Consider the following 13,129-nt stretch of genomic DNA (forward strand, 5'->3'; position numbering starts at 1 on the left):
AAATCTCCCGAGAATCTGGATCGCTCCCTCAACACACAGAGGGGGCAATTTCCAATTGGCTGCAGGTAGTTGAAAAGTCCATAAGCACTTTGTACCAATATTCAAAATTACCTAGGGAAACTTTATGGGCAAAGATTTGCGCCTATTGTATTTTTCCCTTCTAACACACATACAGGATTTTGAAAACCATAACTACACATGCTGCATTCTCCTTCCAGCTCCAGGAATGCCTTCACTCACTTTTGCTCTGCTTTAGTACATCAAGCCCTTTATGTCTATGGGAAAAATGTTTAATATGGCCCTTGGAGCGGAGTCGGGGGCGTGAGAGCTCACAGCCGCTGCATAGCTCTAGCTCCAGTGGCAGGGCTCCTTTCTTGCCTATGGTTGCCAACAATAAAAACCAATGGCCAAGCCCCCTCTCCTCTTTTTCACTACCTTGTTCTCCCACATCCCATTTCCATTTGTTTGCAAACTCTGCACCTGAAGAAAGTTCCACCTCCCCTTCTCCATCCTCAATTTCCGGCTCTGGGCTGCTCCCCAGAACCTCAGATATTCCTACTATGCGCTGCAAAAAAAGAGCAACAGCAGGAAGTGCCAGTGAGCCCGTACGCCCACTTACCACCTCCTGTTAAGGAAAACTGCGACCTGGGACAAGAGGCTGGGAGCCGGCAATCAGACGGCTACCAGCACCCGTCATGTCACCTGCGGGCCACCCATGGGATTGCTAAGTCGGTTTCAAAGTAATTGAGACATCTGTAAAAAAAAAAAATAAAAGGAATTTTGTCTGAACGACAAGCGAGGAAAGAGAAAGAGAGAAGTGCAGCGACTCGATACAAGTAAGGCTGACCGGAGCCTTACCCAGAGCGCCGCTATAAACCCTGCACGCGCATGCGCCGAGCCCTCCCACGCTGAGCTGGCACAGCTCTGCCCTGCCACCTCCGGGCCTGCGAGGGGCGCTGCAGCGGACGGAACAGGGTGCACCTCTCTCGCTGGGCTCGCTGCTTCCGGCCGGGCGCCGCGCAGTCCCGGCCCCGGGCCTGAGGATGTGGTTCATTTACGCGCTCAGCTGGCTCTCGCTGTTCATCCAGGTGGCCTTCGTCACGCTGGCGATCGGTGAGTCCCCGGGGGGGGGGGGGGTGGGAGGAAGCCGGGACTGGGCAGCGGCTGCATGACGATGTGGGGAGTTACACGGCCGAGGGTGCGTGCGTGCCGCCTGTCGTCCTGTGCACGGAGGGGTTGCGGCGTGTACAGTTAAAAAAAAAACAAAAAACGAGTTTTCCTGCAAGTCCTGCGCGTATACCCGGGCAGGCACAAGAAAGGGAAGAGGCTGTTATTGCGGCGCTGGAATTTATGCTCTGTGTTGCCCAATTTATTTAATTTTTGCACACACGGCGAACCAAAAATTAGAGGGAACATTGGTGTATATGAGGGTAAGGTGGGCGTGGGTGGTCCGGCGTCCCTCCCTCTGGACCCCCTGCAGCTCGGAGGACGGGAGGTGTTGGGAAGAGGCAACTTCGGGAGCAGCGGTGCAGCCTAGAACTCATAAAATATCAGCGTTCGTGTGCTGCTGTCTCCTTGGAACTTGCCCCTGTGGCTGCTCCTGGAAAGATTGTCCAGTATATTATTGAGGAGGCGAGTGGACTTTGACTAAAAGGTGTGCATTTCTAGCTTTAAAGATCTTCCGCTTCCAGAGAAGTCGGTGTCTCCAAACCTGAGCGCAGAGTACTGCAGGCAGGTGCTTCTCAGGTGAAACCCATATATAGATACACTGACAGTAATATACATGCACATATATAAGTATATGATTTTTGTTTAATAAATACTGCATAGTTCAGCTGCTGCTCCAAGCTGAGGGCTTGCTCATCATAGACCACAGTGCCAGTGGAACTGAGCCAGTGGATCAGTTTGGTGGACTTGACAGCTTTTGTGCTTGCTGTTTAGCAGTGGCGATGTCTGTGGTTCATTATAATGGGGTAGTGGATAAGCTGAAGGTGTTTTTGGAACTTTAAACAGTATCATCTCGGAAATAATAAAACATAAATTGAACACAAATGGAAGAACTTAATGGCTTGTTTCATCTGCCCTCTGAATCATTTCGAATTGTTTACTGGTGCTGCTGCTTGAAGAGGGAGAAAATGGTTAAATTGATGGTCAGAGAGATGTCGCCTCCTGTTGTTAACGTCTGTATCAATGTGAAAGGTGGAAATGACCAGATGGCATGCTGGGAAGACCATTCTCTGATTATTTCTGGACTCACTTAGCTGACTCAACTGTATTAATGCTGTTTTATGTGAATTTTGTGTAATTTTATGCATATTGTAACCCACTTAGCACGACTGGTTCATTATAGATGGCTTATAAAATTTCTGAAATAAATACATGCTCTGAACTCCATTGCTAGAAAAACATAAAACAAATGATGATGACTGTATGGTACTGTAGGACTGAATCTTATTTACTTCTACTCTTTAGATTAATAACTTTCATACCTTTGTTTTTCAACTTTTTTTTGAATGGTTTCCAGTAACTAAACTTGCTTTACAGCAGGGTGAAAAAACCAAGCTCCTGTTGTCAAGTAAGTACCCAGTAGTGACTAAGGGCCTACTTACTTTGGACGTGGCACTTTGTGGTCTTGGCAGTCATAGAGGTTACTAGTTGGCTTTAGGTTATTAGTAGATGATTTTGGCCACAATTAGATGAATTTTGAGGTAGCTTTGGTGATTAGTTCTTTAGTGATGTCCTTCAATGGAAAAAAGCCTGAAAACCTGGCTTTCTTTTCTGGGACTAGAGTCTGTCTATGGCGCAGTGTCTGCGTGCTCCTGGATGTGGAGTGTCCAGATGTAGCAGTCTACTGTGCATCCAGGAGACCCCTGCACCAGGAACCCTAGGATCACACTGGGGCACAGCACTATAGCTTAACACTAACCCCTGAAATGTAAGATAACTTCTTGTTCAGAGACGGAATAAAAGTTAATTTTGTAGCATTTGGGGCTTTAACGTATCTCCTTGCATTGAGGAGTAATAGTGAATGCTTCCGTTAACATGGCATTTGCTTGCAGGAATGCTGATTTATGCACACATTGTGCATTAAAATTATTAAATCAAGAATAAAGTTAATGTGCACAAACTTGAATGAAAATATGTGCTAAGCCTAGCGCACCTTATTATATCAATCACCCCCCCCCCCCAAAAAACAAAACTTACAAAATAAAGAAAAAGTGAGTAGAATGAGGAGAAATATGAATACATTTTCGCAGGAAGGAGGGATGGACAAATGGCATTGCCTTCCAGGGGATGGGCGGGAACTTGTGGGGCAGAAGCTATAGTACTTCAGGAAAGTGTGGGATAAGCACAGGGGATCCTTAGTTATAAGGAAGTGAAGAAAGAGCCAGAGGTGAATGACCCCTGTGATTCTGGAACAGGAAGGGATTATGGGCAGCCCAGCTGGGCCTTTTCATCTTTTATCTATTGTAGTAGTCTGTGTTTGGATTTTTTTCAAGGTCCCTAATCTGTGCTGGAAATCAGTTCATGACAGCCAGTGATGTTCCTTGCCTTTGGTCTGCTCCTCTTGGCATTACTCTACATTTATTTATTTATTTATTTATTTAGGTTTTTTATATACCGGTCTTGCATTAGATGCAAATCAAATCGGTTTACATTGAACAATTAAAACTTGCTTGAAAAAAGCATTACATGTAACAAAGAACATCAAAACATGAAAACCTGTTGGAACAATAATAAAACAGAGTTTGAATTGTTCATCTTTACCAGATGCCTTACAGGAAAACAAAAAATGGATTAAAAATTAAATAACATATGGAAGTATCGAGAGAAAATAGAGCATGGGAGCACTGAGTGAAAATTATGAGAGAGGAAGAGGAGAGGTAAGGGGAAAAAGAACAGAGGGACCAGAAAGGTGGTTAAAAAAGGAAGGATTAGAGGGAGGAAATTGTAAAAAGAAACAAACAAATCGAATTTGCCATGGTAAATCTACAGTAAGAAATCAGGGAAATGCTAGATTAAAAAGATAAGTTTTCAGTTTTTTCTTGAAGGATTGATGGCAGGGATCCTGTCTAAGGTCTAGTGGAAGTGAATTCCAATGAGAGGGACCTGCCGTGGAAAAAGCTCTGTTACTTAGTGGAGATTTGGCTTGAGGGATAAAAAGGGAGCCTTGATAAGCTTTTCTTATTGGTCTCTTTGATTTGTTGGTGCGAAACTGAAAAGTAAGATCAATTGGGGCTAAGTTGTTTAAGGATTTATGTATGATGGTCATGGCTTTGTAGAGTACTCTGTATTTAATCGGAAGCCAGTGAAGCTTGAAGAGTATGGGTGTAATGTGGTCTCTCTTATTTGCGTTGGTCAGGATCCTGGCTGCTGAGTTCAGTAACAACTGTAGAGGCTTGATGGAGTTGGCTGGAAGACCAAGTAGCAAAGCATTACAATAATCCACTTTGGAGAGTATGATTGATTGAATGACAAGGCGGAAATCATGTGAATGCAAAAGGGGTTTTAGCCTTTTAACGTGCACACATTCGCCAGTGATCAGGCAACATGGATCCTCCTTATCGTGTTAGAGGGTTGCATTCAGCTAATGGCATGCACAAGGCAGTACCAGAAGCTAGCCACCCTTTGTTACAGCTAATACATTAAAGTTCTGAAATAAGTCACATCACTTCACGTGCCCGAGGGCTTATTGAAGGCACATACAAGCCTCCTAGGGAAAATATGCTAAATATTGATAGATCTAACATCTGCAGAGCAGATGTAGGAGGGGAAAAAAATAAAACTGAGCAAAGCTGTGTGGAAGCCTTGTTTGTAGGAAGAATTGAAATTGTTATTGGTTGCATTTTCCATTTAAAAAAAAAAAAGGCATAACTTCTCATAAGAGGAGGTAACTGCTTTATCAGTAAGAGAGAGCCAGAATCCACAGATGGATTTTAGTGCAGTTTACCTGAAAAAGTCAATACTAACTTCCCTGACAAATTGGAATTCCTTCTGACAACTTCTAATTTACTGAAATGTCTCCTGGTGATGTGAAATAGATATTTATGTATATAGTGATATAAGAGAGATTACATACTTCATTGCTTTTTAGAGTCATCCTGTCTGGAATTACATGTTAGTAGATCCTACAACTTCTAATTTGGAAGAAGAGGAAATGGATGAAAAAAATATGTATTCTGGTTTTTAATCCAAAGCTACAGGTTGCTAACTTTCCCCCCCCCCCCCCCCCCCCCCTTTTGTTTTTCTTAAGCGGCTGGCTTGTACTACTTGGCAGAGTTAATAGAAGAATACACAGTAGCAACCCGAAGAATAATCAAATATATGATAGGGGTAAGTTGTTTTGGTGTCCCTGCAAAGCTTTGGTTTAGAAGTGATTTCAAACATACTGAACAGCAGAGCCTCTTAAAGGCATTCTCGGTCCTCCTGCAGATTCTCTGCTCTTTTATGGCAGCAACGTGTCTTTTACATCCCCCCACCTCCCCGAAAGAGTAAAATCAGGAAGGAACTGCTATGTAGTGCTGTGCCCTAAATGTTCCCGGCCATGGCTGGCCAGGGGCTGTGTCGTGCCAGTTAGGGTTTAGAATGTGAACCAGCTTGCAGAAAGGTCAGGCTGGCAGGGGGAACTTCAAGCAGCTGGGTGTAGTGCCATATCGGGTCAACAGGACATGTGCAAAGCCTTAAAAATTATTTTCCCAGAGCTGAATTTGAACACGTGACTCAGCCTGCAGCTAACTGGTCAAATCAAATTACCTTCTGCATTTTCTAGCAAAGCCCGTAAGAAAAAAAATATTTTATATTATGCAAAAAAGATGCTAAACAGTTTAATTATTTCACATCGTTTAGTGACACTTTTCTCCCTTTTTACTTAAACATCAAAACCATTTCTTTTTGTTAGTCTGGGAACAGCACTGATAATTTTGATGCTTGCATTTAATGAAGGGCCCAGTGACATCAGTAAAAGTTTAACACAGATAGTGTTCTCTGAGGACAAGCAGGATGGTAGTTCTCACACACAGGTGACATCGTCGGATGGAGCCAGGCATGGAAAACTTATGTCAAAGTTTCTACAACTTTGACTTAGCCTCTCTGAGCATGCCCAATATGCACTATACCACGCGTCCACCCAGAGTCCCTTTCAGTCTCTTCTCTTTCCTGGAACCTGTTGTCTCACAGTCAGATGAGAGCTTGCCAACTTTCTGGCCTACTTGCAGGAAAAATACCTCTCTCCTTTTTTTTTTCTCTCTTAGTTTTTTCAAGTCTCCTTCTCACGCAGTCGACACGGGGTCCCACTCTGTGTTCCTGTTAGCATATTAGTTAGGTTTTTTGCCATTTAGCGTTGTTTTCTTTCAGTGTCTACCCCAGGGGCGGCAGTGCATTGGTGTTGACAGCCCCCGCCATCGTTTTTGAATTCATGTCCCTTTTTATTTTGTGACAACTTTTCCACTTCAGGTTGTAAGCGATGCTCCCAGTGCTTGAGGACCATGTCTATCACGGACCTCCATGATAGATGTGTTCTCTGCCTGGGGCATTGTATGGCATCCAGGGTTACAGCAAGTACGCCAAGATGACACCAAAAGGATGCAAGATCCGGCTCGACAAGATAGCGACTCTTCGGGCCAGAGAAAACCAATTCATCATCATCAGAGGTATTGGTATCGAGGGACTTCAGAGCCACACCGATGGACACTTACACATAGACATCGGCAGGGCCGTTGGTTCCATCAAGGTCATCAGCTGGCAGGGACACCGGAGACTGGATATCGTTGGGCTCTTCTAGGTCAAAGATGTCACTTTCCTTGTCTTTGGCTTCGGCACTGGGGAAAGACTATGACTATCGTTGAGGGGAAACTGAAAAAAATTAGCATCTATCACAGTCGATGCATGGTACCGGGCACGGGAATGCAATAGCTTTAGCTATGATTCCCCCGAAGCAACCCTGTGGTGAGGACAACCAATCCTCCATCGATGCTAGGGTTTGCCATGGACTCCATTGGTGCCCATGCCAGCCACCGATCCTATTCTCGGTTCCAAACAGGATCTGGTCACACTTCATCCATCCTTAACCTGTTTTGGCATCGATGATGTTTGAGAAGGAACTGGAGAAGTGTGTGCAGCTGGCTGTTGAGAGGGCGATGTGCGGCATCAGCTTTGTAGCACTGATGACACCAGCACTGGCACCATCTGTTCTTGAGCCACTGCTGGAAGCCCTGCATGCGCTTATCAGTGTGTTACCGAGCCAACTGGCATCTGTTCCTGGGACAGAATTGATGCCCTGCAGGGCACTGCCACCGCCTTTTGCCAATCCGGTCACCATTACTGGATCCTCTGTGGAGGAAGCTGCTCCTTAGCCGGCAAAGAGTCCTGGGCCTGTAGCCTCACGTTCAGCTCCCTTGGTGCCTGCATCACTGGATGAAGGCCAAGTGCCCAGGGCCGTGTTCCAGGTCGATGACAGCGGGAAGGAAGGCACATATGATCCCTGGGAGATGACTCATCCAAGATCTCAGACGATGCCTCGGATGGTCTCCCTTCCGATTCATCTCCTCTAGAGGAGCAAAGGAAGAACCTGCTGGAGGACCTCTCCTAGCAGGATTTGTCAAGTTGATGGCAGAGACCATTCCCTTTCAGTTAATGACTGAAGAAGATACCAGGTACAAAATGTTTGATATCCTCTAGTTCATGGAGTCTGCCAAGAAAATCATGGCAGTCCCAGTGCATGAGATGCTTGTGGAGTTACTGATGAGTATGTAGGAACACCACCTCACAGAGCCTCCTGTGAGCAAGAAGATGGAAGCGATTTATCTCGTTCAGAAGACTCTTGGATTCAATAAGCATCAGCTGCCCCACAAATCAGTGGTGGGTGAATTCGCTCTCGGACTCATTCCTTAGTGACCCGGGGAAGGACCAGAGAGCGATGGATGCTTTTGGGAGGAAGGTTTTTCAGAGAGCTTTGCTCATTGCCTACATAGCTGCCTAGCAGCTCTACATGAGCCAGTATATTTGGGACATCTAGAATCAGGTCCAGGATGTGCCGAGAAGCTGCCTCAGCAGCAGCAGAACTCACTCCTGTCGCTGGTACACAGTGGTCTGTTATGTGAAAAACATGAGGTCTGGTCGACTCACAATGTTTTCAAAACGGCATCAAGGGTCTCTGCAGTGGGAATTGGCACCCGCAGGCTTGCATGGCTGCGGGCCTTGGCTCTCAGTCCAGAGGTTTAGGAGCGACTCGCTGACATGCTGTGCACTGGGGAGAATCTCTTTGGAAATAAGGTCAAGGATGCAGTGACCCAGATCTTGGTCCACCATGCATCCCTGCAGCAGCTCTCCACCAGCACTCTGGACCCGCCCTCTTTATCCAGGAGGTCAACGATGTCTGGGTCAAGGAAGTCCTCCTTCCGCCCGAGGAGGTACTCTCCTCCACCCTCTCGCGCCCGTCGTCAACATCAGGGCTCTTGAGACCGTCCCAGACAGCAAAGAGCCCCGAAGCTCTAGCCGACGCTTCGGTCAACTCTGGGGATGGGGTTTTGATTGGATCATAGTGAGCATAAAACAGTCGGACATGCCCGGGGTGATGGATTTGCTGGTCGGGGGCAGGCTGCGGTTATTTGCGAACCAATTGTCCAGTGTAACATTAGACCAGAGAGTTCTGTCCATCGTCCACCAAGAGTACCGATTTGAACTTATTGGATGCCCCACCAAATTGCCTCCTGAGCCCATTGTGGGGCCCGGTAGTGCATCAGAAGGTCCCAATAGCAGAGCTCTTCTCCCTCTTAATGGCCAGGTTGGTCGAATCTGTTCCACCAGGGCAAAAAGGGCAGGCATTTTACTCCTGATACCAAAGAAAACAGAAGGACTCCGTCCCATCCTAGACCCAAGAGCCTTGAACAAATTCATCAAAAAGAAAAAGTTCAAGATGGTTTCCCTGGGCACCCTGGTCCCCTTACAAAAAGGGGACTGGCTATGCTTCCTAGATCTAAAGGGTGCATATACACACATCAAGATTTTCCCAAGTCACCAAAAGTATCTCCGATTTGCGGTTGGAAAACAGCACTTCCAATATTGTGTGCTGCCGTTTGGGCTGGGCTCGACCAGCCCCACATGTCTTTATGAAATGCCTGGCCATGGTGGTGGCGCACCTTTGCAGACTGGAAGTTCAGTTTTTCCCTATCTGGATGATTGGCTGGTCAAGTGCACCTCTCAGGAAGGGGCCGACAGGTCAATGCGCTTGACCACCTGGGTGTTGTAGACACTAGGGTGTGTCATCAACTGCCCTAAGCCTCATCTCAGCTCATCACTTCGATTGGATTGTACTGGAGTCCTGCTAGACATGGCTCAGACCAAGGTCATCAATCTGATGACCATCATGGCAGGATACAACAGACATTCATACAGCAATGGTGTGAAGATACCAGGGAATCACAATAATACAAACATGCTAATATTCCCCAAACCTCAATATCAGTTTCTTTAAAGAACAGCCATCATATTAGGCACGACCGGTCTTATAACCTTCTTTTCCTTACATCTAATCAGCTTGTTCAAAGCCCATTTTTTTGTGTTTTTTTTAATTTGCAAATAAAACTTATCTGAAAATTGCTTCCAATCTGATGTAAATCCCATCAGATTGTAGGGCTACAACAGCCAGCAGATGTCAGCTTGTCACATGTTGAGGATGTTGGGCCATATAGCTGCGACAGTTCATGGCACTCCCTTGGCACATTTACACATGCAAAAGGCCCAATGGACTCTAAGGTCTCACTGGTGTCAGGCCACGCAGAATCTCCAGGATCACTTCCGAGTCAGCTCATCTCTCCAGTACTCTTTGACCTGGAGGAGAGTAATTTCAAATCTGGCACGGGGCATCTTCTTTCAAATTCCTCCTACCTAAATTTTCCTCACCACAGATGCATCCACACTGGTTGGCGAGCTCATGTAGATGGGCTCAGGGTCTTGGGTCTTTGGTCTGCCCAAGAATGTCTTTATCAAATCAATTTCCTGAAGCTCCAGACAATCAGGTACACACTATGGGCTTTTTTCAGAGATTGGCTGTCCAACAAAGTTGTCTTAAAACATAGAAATGACGGCAGAAAAGGATCAAATGGTCCATCCAGTCTGGCCAATAAGCTTATGATATTTACTGCACCTTGTAGGTTACCACATGCTTATCAGTTTCCCACACCATAAAATTCAGGGCCCTCATTGATTGCTGTTTGAATTCAATTCCCCATTATGCCTTGCTGTTGAAGCAGAAAGCAATGTTTGAATTGCATCAACAGTTTCAAGGCTTATTGGTTAAGGGTAGTAACCACCACAGAAAGTTACCCCCATACTTGTTTCCCCAGACTGTAAAATTCGGGGCCCTTGTTGGTCGCTGTATGAATCCAATTTCCCTTTTCTCCCGCCGTTGAAGTAGAAAGCAATGATGGAGTTATATCAACAGTAGCAAAGCTTATTGGTTAAAGGGTAGTTACTGCTGCATCAGCAAGTTACTCCATTCATTCTTTTCTTCATTTCCATCCTTTAGCCTTTAGAGATTCACAGTTTTTATCCCATGCCCTTTCGAATTCTTTCACTGTTTTAGTTTTCACCACCTTCTCCGGAAAGGCATCCATCACTCCCTCCATGAAGAAATATTTTCTGACGTTGGTTCTGAGACGTACTCCCTGGAGTTTCATTTCATGACCCCTAGTTCTACTGATTTCTATCCAACGGAAAAGGTTTGATCTTTGTACATCATTATAACCTTTCAGGTGTCTGAAGGTCTGTATCATATCACCCCTGTGCCTCCTCTCTTCCATAGTATACATATTCATAACCTTTAGTCTCTTCCATAGGTTTTCTGATACTGACCCCACACCATTTTGTTAGCCCTTCTCTGGACCGCTTCCATCCTGTCTCTATCCCTTTTGAGATAAGGGCTCCAGAACTGAACACAATACTCCAGGTGAGGCCTCACCAAGGACCTGTACAAGGGCATGACCACCTCCATTTTCTCTCTGGTTATTCCTTTATGTTGCCCAGCCGTTTTCTGGCTTTAGCTATTGCCTTGTCACATTGCTTCACCATCTTCAGATCGCCAGAGACCATCACCCCAAGATCCTGTTCTTGTTCCGTGCTTATCGGCCTTTCTCCTCCCATCACATACAGCTCTTTTGGATTACCACATTCCAGATGCATAACTGTGCACTTCTTGGCATTGAATCCCAGCTGCCAAATCTTTGGCCACTCTTCAAGCTTTCGTAAATCACTTTTCATTCTCTCTACTTCTTCAGGCATGTCCACTGTGTTGCAGATCTTGGTATCATCCGCAAATAGACAAACTTTACCTTCTATCCCTTCTGCAATGTCACTCACAAAGATAAGGAACTGAACCGGCCCACATACCAGTCCCTGTGGCACTCCACTTAACGCGGCTCTCTCTTCCAGACCGACAATCAAGTGGCAGTGTGGTATGTCAACAAGCAAGGAGGTATTTGATCATACATCCTGGGCCAAGAAGTGGTCCAGATTTGGTCATGGGCCCTATCCCATGGGATAGTTCTCAGGGCTATGTACCTGGCTGGAATGGAGAATGTGATAGCGGACAGATTGAGTCTCACTTTAAGACCCCCACGAATGGTCTATGGACAAGGGCGTCGCGAATGGGAACTTCTGCCTCTGGGGAAGCCCAGATGTGAATCTTTTTGCAGTGCCCTGCAACAGGAAGGTTCCTCATGTCTGCTCCTTGTACAGTAAAAGTACCAAACCAGCCTTGGATGCTCTTGCCCAGCACTGAGGCGAGGGTCTTCAGTACACATATCCTCCAGCTCCACTGGTGGTTAAGACTTTCTTGAAGCTTCGTGAGGACGAGGGGACTATGACCCTCATAGCCCCTCGTTGGCCATGACAGGTCTGGGTTCCACTCCTGCTGGAGTTGTCCATTCGGAATCTGATCAGTCTGGAGATTTCCATAGATCTTATCACACGGGATTGAGGCAGGTTGCAACATGCCAACCTCCAGGCCCTGTTGCTCACAGCTTGAATGTTGAGAAGTTAATATTGTAACCGCTCGATCTCTTGGAATATGGCTCAGGTCCTGGTAGCTTCCAGATAGCCTTCCACTAGAACGTCATATAGACTGAAGTGGAGAAGGTTTTCCATGTGGTGGAGCAGAAGGCCCTAGTTCCATTTTCGTGCTCCACACAAAAGCTGCTTGATTACCTTACACACCTGTTGGAGACTGTCTTGAAAACCAATTCCATTAGAGTTCATCTAATTGCAGTTGGTGTGATATTAGATGATACACCCATCTCTGTATAGCCTATAGTTGTATGTTTCATGTGGGGCCTATTTCAGTTGAAGCCTCCCCTAAGGCCTCCTTCAGTGTCTTAGGACCTCAGCATGGTGTTAGCTCAGCTGATGAAAGCTCTTTGAGCTGCTGTGCTCCTGTGACCTGAAGTACCTGACCTGGAAGGTCATATTTTTGGTGGCAGTCACTTCATCATGCCGGGTCAGCGAGCTCCAGGCCTTAGTTGCTTATCCACCTCACACTGTTTTTCCATGATAGGGTGGTCTTGTGTATGCACCCTAAGTTCCTGCCTAAGGTGATTTTGGACTTCCATCTTAACCAGTCCATTGTCTTGTCAACATGCTTTCCCAGGCCCCATTCACACCAAGGCGAGCAAGCCCTGCATAGTTTGGACTGCAAAAGGGCCTTAATCTGGAGTGGACAGAAGCCCATATGCAGTCCACCCAACTTTTTATTCCTTTTGATAGAAATAAGTTGGGTATTGCCATTGCCAAGCAGACACTTTCTAATTGGCTAACGGACTGCATCTCCTTCTGTTACACCCAGGCGGGACTGCCTGTTGGGGGTCATGTCAAGGCTCACTCTGTCAGAACCATGGAAGTGTCGGTAGCCCGCTTGAAAGCAGTTCTCATGAAAGAGATCTGCAAGGTTCTCTCCACACATTCACATCGCATTATTGTTTGGATAGGGATGGCTGACGGCACAGCAGGTTTGGCCAATCTGTCCTTCAGAATTTGCTTGAGGTGTAGAACCCCCAACTGTTCTTGCTGCTCCCCCTCCCGCCGTTACCAACAAATTTAGTCATTATTGTGCTCATTGGCACTTATTATGGTGGGGGGT

At 46.1% G+C, this 13,129-nt stretch overlaps 1 protein-coding gene across 1 annotated transcript in view; it reads left to right on the forward strand.

Annotated features, from left to right (window-relative positions):
* Window positions 1–955: 955 nt before the first annotated feature.
* The window catches only part of TEX261 (testis expressed 261), a 41,354-nt gene continuing 29,180 nt past the window's right edge, over window positions 956–13,129 (forward strand). The window contains exons 1-2 of the mRNA XM_029594257.1: window positions 956–1,113; window positions 5,255–5,334. Of these exons, the coding sequence (XP_029450117.1) occupies window positions 1,044–1,113; window positions 5,255–5,334 (150 nt within the window). The 5' untranslated portion in view covers window positions 956–1,043. The remainder of the gene's footprint in view (window positions 1,114–5,254; window positions 5,335–13,129) is intronic.

The sequence above is a fragment of the Rhinatrema bivittatum genome, chromosome 1 (genome assembly GCF_901001135.1).
Source record: "Rhinatrema bivittatum chromosome 1, aRhiBiv1.1, whole genome shotgun sequence".
NCBI classification, from domain to species: Eukaryota; Metazoa; Chordata; class Amphibia; order Gymnophiona; family Rhinatrematidae; genus Rhinatrema; species Rhinatrema bivittatum.